Raw genomic sequence first — 15,177 nt, forward strand, 5'->3', positions numbered from 1 at the left:
ACAGGACCATTTCCCTCAAACATCATTAGAAGTACTGCGGCAACAGGGAATGAGGAAGACCAATGTGTAAGGAAGGCATTTTAAACTTTCTAACAATTAACCCCCGCAGATGACAATTAAAGAACAAAAGATGCTGACAACAGCAAAGCCACTGGGTGTCTTCCAGTAGAAAAGTTGGCGTATTTTGCTAGAAAAGCCTCTGAGCTGTCACTTTCCAGGAGGAAGTGACCAGGCTGCATTCTCAGCATTTTTCGCCAGATTTCATAGCACACAACCGGATGCAGGCCATTGTTCTTTTACTGGAGAGAAAACTGGGCCCCGTCCTCCCGCAACACGTTTATCTTCCAAAGACTGCACAGTAGACACATTTTTGCACGCTGAAAGTTTCCCCTAACCTACTAGGTTCCATACTTTTGGAACCTGGAGCACTTTCTTCCTGGATGAGAACAAGGCAGTTAAAATCCAGATTTTTAAAATTTCATTCTCAGAACAAGCAAGAACCTCCTGACTGCAGACAGGCCCAGTCAATGCCCCACCCTCCTCTTGGCCTCTGTCAGAGAGGTGGAGCAGGGATTTTTTTTTTGTTTGACACTGCGCCATATAAGATATATTGTGTAACCATTCCTGTATTCCTGTCTGTCTGTACGCTGCAACAAATGCATTTTAACTCCCTCCAGGAGGAGGGTGGCATCTTTTTTTTGACAACGTAATTCTATTAATACTTAATTCACCTTCTGCAGGCAAAGGTATAGATTTCCAAACCATACAAGGGCTCCTACCTTCCTTGCCTTTGCAAAGAGACTCTTTCCAAACCTCTCTCTTTGCCCATTCTCATTCCATTCTCATGCCCCTACTTTGGCCTGCGTTCAGGTCTCACCTGACTTCACACTTCCTCTTCACCTTCTGTTTTGTTAGGAAGGTTCAACATGCGTTTTGGCTTCGTGTACCTGTTAACTTCTGTGGCTTCCGTAAGAACATCAGAAGCGCTTGCTGAATCAGGCCAATGGCCCATCCAGTCCAGGATCCTGTTCTCACAGGGGCCACCAGCTTACAACCAGCAAGCAGGACCGAAGCGCAAGAGCACACTCCTCTCCTGTAGCTTCCAGCAACTTGCCTTCAGAAGTATTGCTGGACCCAGTGAACAACTTGCAGCACCATTAATAAAGTTGATAGCTTCTGCAGAGATAGCTATTGGAAGAGCAGATGCAAAGAGTGTTGCAGCAATTTCGAAGCTAACAAGGTTTATTTCAGGGTGGATAAAAATCAATGATTTTTTTTATTTAAAAAACCAAACCCAGATTTTTTAAAATTTAAATTGGATTTTTAAAATAAAATGCTTTTGGAGAGAAAAAATCATTCTAAAGATAGTTTTCTATTTAAGTTGCATTATAGTCCAAAGGCTATTCTTCAAAAAATAAGAATTTGTTTTAAGTTTTTCATGTGTGCTGAAACACAGTCTTTTAAGTTGGTTTTTAAGGAAATTGTTATTAAGGAAATGATTGCTTTTCTCCTTCCAATAAAGTATAGCAGAAAAGTTGTCCAAATATAAACAGTTAACTTATTAAACCTCACAATAATTTCATAATTATCTATGTATTTCTAATAGTATAACCAAGTCAGTAATTTTTATATAACTGTAAAAACTACTCTGAAAATTTATTATTCCAAAAATGAAACCTTCACCTGATTGTAAATATTAAGATTATACCAGCAGGAATGCCTTTCTGTAAAAAAATGAAATGATTTAAATCAAGTCTTACTGACTAGTGATTTAAATCGTGATTTTTTTACCTGCTACCCGCCAGATATTTTTTACTCCCAACTCCCATCTGCCTCACCCACTACAGCATGCTGGCTGCGGCTGATGAGAGTCAGAGTCCAAAATATCTTGGTGACAGCAGGTTGGAAAAGGCTGCTGTAGTCTAACAGCATCTAAAGGCCATCCCAGGTTAAGAAATATGGCTCTAGAGGACACACTTTCTGTAAAATAAGCTTTCCTGTACTGAAACTCACTTCAGATGCATGACATCTCTGCACTTTATGCCCATAAGCATATGTTTTTATTCCCACCAACAGAGGATGTTAAGTGATGCATCTGATGAAGTGGACCAGGGAGGCTTATACTACAATATCTGCTGGTCATTTAAGGTGCCACAAGACTGTCATTAATAGGGAGTCGTAATATGAAGGTAAGAGAATAGGCAGAAAGTGTTTAGATCAGGCACCCCCAAACTACGCCCCTCCAGGTGTTTTGAACTACAATTCCCATCATCCCTGACCACTGGTCCTGTTAGCTAGGGATCATGGGAATTGTAGGCCAAAACATCTGGAGGGCCACAGTTTGGGGATGTCTGGTTTAGATGATTTCCAGAAAAGAGGCGCTGAGCATGCCTGTATGTGTTCCACCATACAACAAGTGGGTGGCATGAAGAGCACAGCCAGCAATCTTAGATGGCAGATGATCCTGCTGCTGGTACCTTTCACTTTCCATAGCTCTTCTTGCGAGCGCCTTTTTGAATAAAAAATCTCATAAGACATTTGCCATCGTGAATTACTCAGGGGATGAACAACGAGCTCAAATGAATAAAATGTGAACTTTTCTGTGCCAAGTGACCGAACAGAGATTTGTCTCTATATTGTCAAGAATGGCCTTGGCTACCTAGGGTAAGGCTATCCAACCATCCTCCTTTGCAATATAAAGGCTGCGACCCATAAAGCCTTTGACCCCAAATAGTTCCACAGACAAGACTTCATCCACATTTTAAAGAAAGGTTCTGGAACAGCTAGGTTGCAATCTGCTGCACATAAGGCCATATTTTAAGAAATATGGGGAGAAAAACTGGAAAAATCCACGGGGTAGGAGGTTTTTACCAGTGTCAGAAACTGGGATGGGAACGCCAGGAGTCATGTGGTTCCTGGGACCTGGGTCTTTTGCTGTTGCACTAGCCTGAAGACCCCATGAATGACCCGGCCAAGCAGGTGGTGCCTGGACATCACCATCCAGTTGCAAAAGGCTGGTTGCCAGTCACAAAATGCGACTGGTGACCGCAAATTTCGAACCCTGGTTTTTACTGAGGGATGAATGGGGAAAGGGTAAGGGCTTGTAAAACAGACAAAAACTCACGAGGTTTTAGAATAACCACAGTTATGTTTCAGAAGTATTGTTTTAAAAATATTTTTACAATAAATTCACACTACTGCAAACCCATTATTAGTTATTTACATACTGCTTAATGCCAGTATATAAATATTACAATAGTAAACAAAATTCTAAGTGGCTATAATTTGGAATCCAAAGGGGGCAGGAACTGGTAGCTTTCCTTCCAGTACTCGGTGTATTTCGTTTGACATATGGTTTGCATAAAAATAAATATGAAGGGATGCAGGTGGCACAGAGCCTTGGGCTTGCCGATCAGAAGGTTGGCGGTTCAAATCCTCTTGATGGGGTGAGTTCCCGTTGTTTGGTCCCTGCTCCTGCCAACCTAGCAGTTCGAAAGCACGTCAAAGTGCAAGTAGATAAATATGTACCGCTCCGGCAGGAAGGTAAACAGTGTTTCTGTGCGCTGCTCTGGTTTCGCCAGAAGCTGGCCACATGACTCGTAAGCTGTCTGTGGAAAAACACTGGTTCCCTTGGCCAGTAAAGCCACATGAGCGGTGCAACCCCAGAGTCGTCTGCTAACGGTCAGGGGTCCTTTACCTTTACCTTTAAATATAATAAACAGTTGTATTTCATGTTCTTGAAGCATGAAATACATATAAGGTCCCCTCAGAGTGTTTACCAAAGGACAATATAAAATATTTAAACAATTTAAAACAACACAGTTTAATGAAGTACTGCAGGTATTTTAGTTTTCCCCTCCCATGGCTTCAAAGAGCCTAGATTTTCACCAAGCAACAATGCTTGGACATGGTACTTGCACCCGTCTTTCAAAGGCTTGGGGAGAGGGCAAAGACACACACCAAAGAAAAGAACTTCAAGACCTGGGAAGAGCGGTAATGTGTTTTATATTAGATTGGACATTTAGACATTGTCATGATTTTTCTATTTACTCATAACAGCCTTGCAAGACTGTCAAAGAATAGAAGTTCAAATATTAACTCATCCCTGGATATTGTTTTCCTTGCTATGTTATGCTTTGTTCTGTTGATGTGCAGAGTTGTTTGCATATGCTGAAAACAAAAATACATTCTAGAAGCCTACTTTTTTACATCTTTAATCCATAACTGCTTATGTTTCAAGAGTCATTAATAACTCTCCAGTGTATTAACATAAGCCTAAAGCTCCCTGCTGCATAAACCAACTCCATTAAGGTTACAGTATTCAGTCACCTACTGAACTACTAAATTTTTATCTATTTTACCTGCTTGCATGTCAGTGTCAATCATTTGTGGCACACAGAAAGTCTGAGAGTGCAAAACCCTCTTCCCATTTGCGGACAAATTTCTGCCTCATAACTAGATGTGTGAGAAATAATGGCTAAAAAGAGGCTACTGGACTGAGACTTGGATGGAACATTATAATATTTTATTGGATCCTCTGGAGACAGATTAAAAGAGCTTCCTGCCTGATCCATCTGCAGGTAGATTTTTGGGGGTAATTTGTCAGAGGCAACCAGATACAGTGGTACCTCTACTTACGAATGACTCGACTTACAAATGTTTCTACTTACGAATGGAGCTCCGTCCGCCATCTTGGATGCTGTTTAGATAGGATTTTTTTCTACTTACAAATTTTTAGATAGGGTTGCTTCAACTTACGAATTTTTTCTCCCAATGCATTCCTATGGGATTCGACTTACAATTTTTTTCGACTTACGAATGTGCATTCGTAACGCATTAAATTCGTAAGTAGAGGTACCACTGTAAATGGCTTGCCTTATCAGATTTCTAGTTGCAAAGTGAAAACAGCTTAAAGTTAAACACGATAATCTCCAAACCACTTCAACTGTTCTGCAAAACATGAACAACATATTCCTCCACACCAGGAGGCAGAAGTACAGGAAGGTACCAAATATACGTGCAGATGGAGAAATTTTTCCACAGGAGGTACACCACGGAAAGGAGGCCAGTTTTCTTTTACACAGACCGTTTCATTGCCAGAGCAACAGACCGTTACCAAAGCCAACTGCCCATGCTGAAAGTGAGCAGGGATGCAGGTTTCATTTGTCACTTTGAGGCTCAAAGGAGGCAGACACGCATAGCCTGCTTCTTGAATAATGCATCACCCGTCAGCTAACGGAGGCCGAGATATCCAGCAAACGGAGGAGACCCTACCTGCAGCACCTGACAATACCTTGCTTGAAATAACCCAGATACCAATGCTGGCATCTCGGTCTGTGGGAATCCAAAAACATTTAATTCAAAATAATAGAGGGCAGAATTTAAATACAGGGGGGTTTACAGACTGCTCAACTCTGCTCTCCCACATGAAGCAGCATTTATATTTCCAGCAAACACTAAGGTAATAAAAGTTCACAATCCCTCTCCCCCCCCCAAAAAAAATATTATTAAACTTAGCCAATGCCTATGTATCTAATGCACAGAGCTTTGGGCATGTGAAAATTATAGTGCACTCCTATGGAAATCTATTCAAAATGAAGCTCAACCTACTTGAGATCTACTTCCAGATAAGTGTGAACAGAACTGAAGTCTTAGCATGTTAAGAATTCAGAGCCTTCATTGTTTTTCTTGAGGTTCAACTAATGAACTTGCACCGAGTTGCCATGCAATGTATTTTTTTTAAAAACCAAACCATTAATGCAAATTCCCACCCACCTGAGGACACTAAATGTTTCATTTCTATTCCTTTTCCTCGAACCCCATCATGCTTCCAGGTTAGCATTTCCACATACTAGGAACTAAGCCTAAATTCTGTGCCATAAAGTTTAATCAGAAATGCTTTCCAAACGGGCAAAGCAACACAAAGGCCCTGAATCCCATCTCTGCAGCCACTGTTCCCCGCTTTGCTGCTGTTTCAGTGTCACTTTCTGTTTTAGCTCCCTGTGAGTGATCCCAGCCTATCAGAGACCACATAGTGGCTGTGACATCACAGCATGCATAGCCAACCACTTTGCCCCCCTCCCCACTCTGAACAGGTGAGGGAGAAGAACACTTCTGCACAGCATGGTTGATGGAAGACAAGGCAGCATTGTTTTAGCCAACCAAGTCCAGTCTAGTAATAGCTGGATGGGAAGACCAGGCACCCTAAAACACCATGCACCCCACCTAGGAGTTCCTTGGAAGAAAAGTGGGGTGAAAATGGAGTAATAAAACCACACCAGTTTGTTGTGCTGCATCAATCTCAGCAAAGCAAGAGGCATGCAGGATAAGCAAAGGAGGCTCCACAGTATGTGGTGCCCAAACATTTTGCACCCTTCTGACCACTCCTAAAGAAATGGTTGCAAAAATTCCCCCCTCCACTTTTTTGTCAATGGCAAACAAATTAAATTACTACAAGTTGAAGTCAGCTGTCTTAGAAAAACGAAGACGTGCATATACCAAGCTTCCTTCTCTATCATCTTTTTAGCATTCAAAGGATTCAAGCAGAGTTACACCCTATTTCAGGGAAATCCCCATGAAGGGGAACCCCACCTCAGGTTTCTGAAGGGGCCTCCAAACAAAAGAAAGCAGCTGCGATAACTTTGAGCAGAGCAAGAGTACTGCCTCTCGCCAACTTCATCTACATTTTGCCTTATCATCCTATGCAGTCTCCTTGGCAAGAACTTTGGCACCACACAAAAAGCATTTTCCAGAAACAGTTGCTTGCATACATTAACCAGGACCGGCCGGGTTCAAAAGGAGGCAGCCCTGAATTTCTCCCACAGCCATAATGACATCAAAGCACTGCAGCTTAAAGCCCATCAACAAAGTGAAATTTCAGGCAAAACTTTTATGTACAAACTCCAGGTCAAACCAAGGGAGTTTTCATCCAGGTCTCCAAAATTTATCAGGGACCAGGGTGGTCTAGCCCCCAAGACTACCAAGAGCCCCTCGTTATGACAGAAGGAATGCCTGCAAAGTAAATGACAAGGAGCTTGGCAGGAACCCCATCAGCAAGGACTAGCATGATCAAAAATGATGCAGGAAGACAGGTTTTGCCCTTGCTGCAACATTCTCTTTAAGTGTCATGCTTCTCTCTTTTCCCCAAAGGAGTGGATGGTAACCATTTATGTACAGGAGAACAGTAAAGAGGTGAGGCGAAGGTTTCCCCTGGTGTTGTGCCACCCATTAAGAATCATTCTCTGCTGCATAGCAGCTCATGTTTCAGGATCCCAGACAGAAAATACTGGGAAACTTGCATAGAGGCAGGATGAATATTCTTGGGAGACTGCCCAATAGTCTATTCTGCCCTATGCTGCAAGTGCTGATTTTCAAACGATGCCAAATTGCAAATCAAGCAATCTATCTGTACAATATAAGCAAGAGTCACAGAAATCTGCAGGGTGTGCATTTTCGACAAAAATACCAAGGAGGAACAATGCAAAGGCTCTCTCCCAGGTTGTGCTGCCAAAGGTCTGTGCAGCAAGGAAGCCTGCAGGAGCGTGACTTGCGACTGCTTCTTTGCCTGGTTCTTCCTGACACAAGAGGCTAGAAGCCAATGCTCAACAGGAAGCCAGATCAGGAATTTTTCTTTTTACAGTACAGCTACTCACATCAGAGATCTGTTCTTGCTGCCACTAAGTTCAGAGACATGTTCACAATAGACAAACATCTGAAAACCAGCTGCAAGTACAGTGGTACCTTGGTTTTCGAACAGCTTAGTTCACGAACAACTTGGAACCCAAATGCTGCAAAACTGGAAGTAGGTGTTCCGGTTTTTGAACTTTTTTTTCGGAAGCCGAATGTGCTCCATTTTGAGTCCCTGTGTCCCCTGTTGTGCTGCTAATTTGCGTCCCCATTGTAATATAAGCCTTTCGTTTCCTATTACAGTGTTCTAAGGTGAAATTTGGAGCTTATATTTGGTGCTTTTGTTTTTTCTATTTATTTTGTTTCGAGGCTTTTTCAGTTAATTTTCAGTTTTTTTGTTTCGAGGCTTTTTCAGTTCATTTGTTTTTGTGACTGTGTGGATCCCAGTTCAGCTACTGATTGATTGATTGATTGATTGTGCGACTGCGGAGAAGGATAAAAGTCCCCCATCCAAACAATTACTATCATCAGTGCAGGTAAGAAAAAATAATATTTATTTTTATCATCTACAATACTGTTTAATTTATTTTATAGTACAGTACATTGATTATTGCTTTCATTTTATGGAACAATGGTCTCGTTAGATAGTAAAATTCTTTTTAAATTGCTATTTTAGAGGTTTTTAAAAGTCTGGAACGGATTAATCCGTTCTGCATTACAGTACTTTCTATGTGCCTTGGTTTAGGAACGCTTTTGTTTTGGAACAGACTTCCAGAACGGATTAAGTTTAAGAACCAAGGTACCGCTGTACTATGAGTAGCACCTGTCAATTTTCTTTCCTTTTTTTCTTTTTTTTCTAAGGTGATCCCCCCACCCCATTTTGCTCAATCAAAGTATTTGCAGGCAAACAAGGAACAAAGCATGGCAGAAACACCTCCCTCCCTCTCACACAAACTTCCCAGTAGGCACTACTGGAGGCAGCGATCCAGTGCCACCCACACAATAAGGATTATATTATTCTTGTGAAGTGGCAACAGTAGGAATTGCAGTAGAAACTACTTAGCTAAGCTCCCCCTTTACAATGCAAAGTTTGCATGTGTCAGATCTTAGGTCAGGCTGACATCTGAATGGCGGGCAAGAAGGGGCAGAGGGAAAGCAGCTCAATGAAGCAATAATGTAAATACAGGAAGTTCTGATTTTAAGATCATTGAGCACAAGCAACTTGAAGTGCCTGCTTGGAGGGAAGTGAACAATCAAGGTACAGGAGAAAATTCACCATCACTGAGCCATCTTTGCACACCTAGGACGACAGCATCTACACATCAAGGGAATGCAACTCTTACTTGCTCACACACACCCAACTTCTCTACAGACACTGAAGGCAGCAGATTCCTTGAGTAAAGCTGGGAAATGTTGCTGTGATAGATAACCTTTCCCCTAACAGGGAATGCTATTTCAACAGTTAAGCTATGATTCAAGAGTAGCAGTGTGTTTGTTCCTTCCACTTCAGGAACTCAAAGGGCCATTCCCTAGAGTGATTGGGGTGCACTTTGTAGGCAGGTACCTGCACAGTCACTACTACAACCTCCAGCTCCACCCACAGGAAGACGAGTATTGCCTTTCTCAACCTTCATCACAAAGAGAAGGAATCCTCAAATGCATCTGACTTTGATCCAGCTCCAATCACCTGGATTCTACTCCTGCACTTCTATTTACCTGCCACAAGCTGCACAGCACCAACATTAGTCTCTACCTTTTATGCACACCTCAAAGTGACTGGATATTGCGCACCTGGTCCCACTATGACCTCTGACCTTGGATTACACATCACATTATACCACAGAATTCCTTTAGTTCCAAATACTTTTTTATTAAGTTCAGCCTAACTTAACGCCCAGCCCCTGAAGTCAACCAAACCCAGCTGCCCTAGCACTGATGCTATTTGACCTCCCTAGAACATCACATAATTTCTTCTCGCTACCTCCTGTTTCAAACTCCTTACAGTTTCTCATCATCAGCTGGGACATGATCCCTAAGGGAAACACTGGATAGAGCTTGAAAAACATAAGAAACATGTGCCAGTTGAATTATCGGCTCACTCTCACTTCAACTGTCCATGCATACCCAACATACCTTTTGGGCTTCCCCTGCAGAGTTATTTGCAACATTACCAAATCTTAACCCGCTATACAAATCTCTCTCCCATGAAATCTACATCATCAATCACTCACATCATCTTCTGCCTGGTTCTAGTCACATAATTCTTCCAGAAAAACTCTGCACTCAGCAGTCACACAAATCATTAACCAGAAACCAATCGACTCCCTGACCACTAACTACAGGTCAGGTTCTTGCTCCCATCAAGCCCCTGCATTAGCCTAACAAGTTAAACTACATTAAGGCAAATATACCACACCCAATTAAGCATCAGAATAATTCCTCTTGGCTTTTCCCTAACCCTGCCATATCCATCACATGGAGGAACAGCCACCTCCCTCTCACACAGATCTACCCCTTCAAATTAGTCCAGGGCTACTTCCACCCACACTACCGTATATGCCCAAACATTAATGCCAGCCACTTTGAAGAACCTCCCTAAATTTCACCCACCCCACCCTCTTAGTCTCCAAACAGGACTGCCCCTCTCCATACACAAATACTTTAATCCCAATCGCCTTTATTTCTTCTCTCCTCCATTATTTATTTTAAACCTTACTGTTGCTACTCTGGAGCCCCATCTCCTCCACATTACCTAGAATGGCTTTATAATCCCACTCACAGTCAGGCCTCCCCTCCCTTTCAAAGTTACTCCAGGATCATCTTCCTTCCTGCCATGCCATACAGAAACACCTGTTACTCCAAAAGGTTTTGTCCCACCCCACAATTCCTCCAAATGCTGCCCAAACAGCCCCAGCCACCTCTCTCCTACTACATTATCTGAGGACCACCTTCTCTCCTCCCTACCTGCAAGCCTCTAAACTCCCAGTCACTTTCAGTTCTCCACCTAAATGCCTCAGGCCCCCATCCTGCCTCCCAGCTCCCCTAAAGCTCCTGCCCCCATCTCAGTTTCATTCACCACCTCAACTCCTCACTCACTCCCTTGATTCATTCAGCAGAACTTGCTTTCCTCCTCTCCCAAAGGAATCACTCCCAACACTTCCCTCTCTACACTGTCATACAGATAGCATCATTCCCTCCTCCTCCTCCTCCTCCTGGAAGGTCACAGAACCGCCTCCTCTTTTCCTTACTCTCTACATATTGACACTTGTTTCCCCCTAACCTTCTCTGGAGCACCCCATCCTTTTAATCAGAGCCATTTTACCACTGCCTCACACAGCATCCCCTCTTTACAGGACAATACCGGTACTACCACACAAATTGCTTCCTACACACACTTCCAGCTAACCCCATGACCTTCCTTCCCTGTGCAAAATTAGGCACACATCCCTCTTGCTTCCACCCCTCCTCTAATGCTCCCCTTTAATCCCCATCACCTGTCTTCTCATCTCCCCACTCCCAGCAGCTTTACTATGCCTGCCAGGTGGCTTCCTAGCCTCAGAGCACCCAAGACCTAAGACCAGGCATCCCCAAACTGCAGCCCTCCAGATGTTTTGGCCTACAACTCCCATGATCCCTAGCTAATAGGACCAGTGGTCGGGGAAGATGGGAATTGTAGTCCAAAACACCTGGAGGGGCAAAGTTTGGGGATGCCTGCCTAAGACCCTAAAACACACATGTGTGCATACATTACACAAACTCACACATATTCCCTCCACTCTTCCAAATGCCCCCCTTTAATCTCAGCCCCTCCCCACTTCCAGCAGCCCTTTCACACACAATTTCCCCCACTGATGAGCCTGACCTTCAGTGTAACACCCACCCACCTCACTGGCTTTCCCTTAAATTCTTCAAATAACCCCTGTTAATCTCAGTCAGGGGATTCCACTCATCTCAGCTAACACAGAGATGGGTACTCTAGAGAGGAAAGAGTTAAAACCTTCCTTCATACATGTATTATGTACACACATGCCTCCTCTCCCCCAAGGAACCCCTTTAACCATAGTTTCCCCTGCCTACTTCTACCAGCCCTCTCTCAACCATCACAGATGACTCCCCCCATCATATTTATCCCATACAATCAGGCAGCTCTGGCCTCTGCCCTTCCACCCAGCCATTACTTCAGGGAACCCAGTTTAACCAATAGCTTCTCCTGCCTCCTCCTACCAGTCCTCCCTCTCAGCTATCACACAGTTGTCCCCTCCCTCCTTCATACATAAGTACACCTTGCCAATACAACTCCTGCTTTACACCCACCCCAAATGCCTTCAATGTACTTCCTTTTGACCTATTTCCTCAGCTACCTCTCCCTACCCTTATACCAAAGACCAACCTTCATTCATATCATACAAACACACAAACGACTCTTGCCTCCCCCCTCCCCGTGGCTCCAAGGAACCCCCTTTAACCCTAGCTTCACCCCCCTTCCACTATCACAGACGCCTGCCCCATATGCATATATATATGCTGAATTACATATAAAATTATCTCGCCACCCCTTCCAGAAACGTCCTTTAATCCTAAATTCCCTCACACTCACCTCCCAGCAGCGCTCTCGCTCTCGCTCTCAACTGATATTTGGAAGCATGCTGTTTTACACATATCAGTTAACTTTGAACTAATTTAACATTTTTTAAAAAATGCAACTGTGCATTTTTGTAATATTTTGTTCAAGTTGCCTGTTGCTTCCAGTTTCTGCGCACTACTTAAGAGGAGTCTTTAACATGTTAAGCTGTATAGAAATTAAATAATCAAACGCACAAACCTCTCTTCTCCCCCGCCCTTCTCCTCAAACCCAGGAGCTCCCTCCCTTTCCCCAAGTCCTCCACCTGACCCCTTTTCCACCTGCCCCAGCTCCAGCTCCTAACCCAGGACGCCCCTCCCTTCGTCCCCATTCCTCCTGCTGCCCCCTTTCCCCTGCCCCCCTCCTCCTCTGTCCCCCAAGGCCTAAATCTGTCACACACAGAGAGCCCCCTCCTCTCTCTTCCTCTCGGCCCCGCTTCCAACCCCAGGCCTTCCTGACCGTCAGCCATTCCCCACAGACACGACCCCCTTCCGCACCCCGCCGAGGGTTTCTTAAGACTCACCTGCAGGTGCTCCTGGAAGCGGATGGGCAGGATTTGAGCCATGGCGCCCGAAGCGTTGTTGGGGTTTTGGGGCTCCAGCCCGGCGTTTGGGCGGGGGACCTAGTCTTTCCACAGGGAAACAGAAAAAAGAAACCCGGGAGGAGGAGGAGGGGGAGGGGAGGAAAAGAAGCAGCCGACGGAGAGGCGAGCCAAGGACCCGGGAAGGGGGAAAGGGCGGCTCTCAATGGCGGGGGAAGCAGAGAGGGAGAAGACGGTGGGAGGCCGCCGCTCACGATCCGGAAACAGCCGCCGCTCGCTCGGCGGAAGGACACACCACTTTCCTCCTCAAGGGAAGGGAGAGCAACGACCGGGCGGCGCAGGAACAGTCTTCGGCGGCGGCGGCGGCTCCCTCCGCCTTATCCTCCTCCTCACCTGCCGCCAATTAGCACAGCGGCGGAAGGATCAGAACGCCGCCCACGCAAAGGAATCAATGAGAAGCGCGGAAGGATACGCGAAACCGGAAGGGACTTTTTTCTTCCTCTCTCTCTCTCGATCTGTCTTTCTCGAGCCAAGCGTTCGCCCCCTCCCTCTCGCTCTCCTGAGCTCCGCCTACTTCGGCGCTACGTCTCCCCCCCCTTTTTTTGCCACATCATGCGACCTGGGCGGAGGGGTGACGTCACTTCCGTTCTCGCGCCCCATAGTCATTACCGGTACCACCTGGGATTCTTGCCCCGTGATCACATGATGGGGGGGAGGAAGGTGCTTCTCTCTCTCTCTTGGTGGACTTTCTAGGCAGAGGAGGAAGTTCACCTTGTTCCCCTCCGCGTTCTCTTTCTCGGGTATTAAAATAGTCCCTGGTGAGAGGGGATGCTCAGAACTCTCCATGGCGTAGGTGGTTACGGCGCCTGCGCGGAAAAGACCTGCTTACGGTTTTCTGCCGGTTCGAATCCCGGCCTTGGCACGCAGAGTGAGATGACCTTGGACTGGTAACCTTGTTCCACAGCTTAATGCATAGAGAGGGGAGAAAGAGACTTGAGGCTGTGCAAATAAATACTTAATAAAATTAATTATCAGCTGTTATCAGAATAAGTGTCTCTGGGCAGTCTACATTGAAAAAATGTAAATGAAAATTAAATCTTAAAAAATGAACAATATAAGTAAATATACCATGTATGAAACAAAGGGAGAATGTTCAGCCCAAGGGCCACATTTTTTGTGGGGGCCACATGGCACTACTGGGTGGAGCAACAAATGCAAATTGACCTTTTTGTAAATGCATCCTATACAAGCTCTGACCTACCTGCACCTTGTAGTTCTACCAATTTTACTCTCTCTCTGATTTTCAATTTTTTCCAACTGTGAATTCACCCAATTGCTATCCGATTTTGGGCTGTATTCTTTTTAAACTTGCAGGAAAAAACCTACATTATTTTGCAATGAATTTTCCCTAATATAATGCATTTTGGGGTTTTTCTTCACTAACACGAAGCATTTGAGGGTGCACTTTCCCCCTAATATATGTATGATTTGGGGAAAAATGAATAGCAACAAGTGTTTGGTTAAGGGAATGGAATCAGTTGGGTAGGTGTTACAATGTAAAGCAAACAAATTTCTCCCATCCCTAAGATTTGGCCCATTTTGTAAATGTCAGCCACCCAATTAGCTGGAAGAGATGATACTCCTTAACAATCAGGCAATCAGGAAATGACTATTGCAATCCCCAAGGTTTTGCCCACCCAAAATGTTTTTGGGATGTTTTTGAGGCTTCCTGTTATCTTCCAAGGCATAGCTCCTAAACAAGCAGTGTGAGAGGGGAGCCATTTCTTAAAAGACTTCCATGATAGCATTATCTACTTTAATCCAATGGCATGCATTGTAAAAATAGAAAACTGTGGATGAAAATAGATTAACTGGGAGGTGGAATTGCGCTGTCCCCCCCACACACAAAGCCAGCATAGATCTCCTGAACTGTATGAACCCCTTCAAAGAACTTACCAGGATTTTTTTGGGGGGTGTGTGTGTGATTAAATAGGTAATTAAATAGGGACCCAGGTGGCGCTGTGGTTAAACCACTAAGCCTAGGGCTTGCTGATCAGAAGGTCGGCAGTTCGAATCTCTGTGATGGGGTGAGCTCCCGTTGCTTGGTCCCAGCTCCTGCCAACCTAGCAGTTCGAAAGCACGTCAAAATGCAAGTAGATAAATAGGAACCGCTACAGCGGGAAGGTAAACGGCGTTTCCATGTGCTGCTCTGGTTTGCCAGAAGCGGCTTTGTCATGCTGGCCACATGACCTGGAAGCTATACGCCGGCTCCCTCGGCCAATAATGCGAGATGAGCGCGCAACCCCAGAGTCGGTCACGACTGGACCTAGTGGTCAGGGGTCCCTTTAATTAAATAGATACATTGAACCATGACTACAAAGCTGCAAAT

The 15,177-nt window shown here is 44.6% G+C and overlaps 1 protein-coding gene across 1 annotated transcript in view; it reads right to left on the minus strand.

Moving 5' to 3' along the window:
- The window catches only part of CLTC (clathrin heavy chain), a 77,627-nt gene extending 64,230 nt beyond the window's left edge, over nt 1-13,397 (minus strand). The window contains exon 1 of the mRNA XM_035140282.3: nt 12,771-13,397. Coding sequence (XP_034996173.1) covers nt 12,771-12,812 — 42 coding nt within the window. The 5' untranslated portion in view covers nt 12,813-13,397. The remainder of the gene's footprint in view (nt 1-12,770) is intronic.
- Between the last annotated feature and the right edge of the window lie 1,780 nt (nt 13,398-15,177).

The sequence above is a fragment of the Zootoca vivipara genome, chromosome 14 (genome assembly GCF_965207765.1).
Source record: "Zootoca vivipara chromosome 14, rZooViv2.hap1.1, whole genome shotgun sequence".
NCBI classification, from domain to species: Eukaryota; Metazoa; Chordata; class Lepidosauria; order Squamata; family Lacertidae; genus Zootoca; species Zootoca vivipara.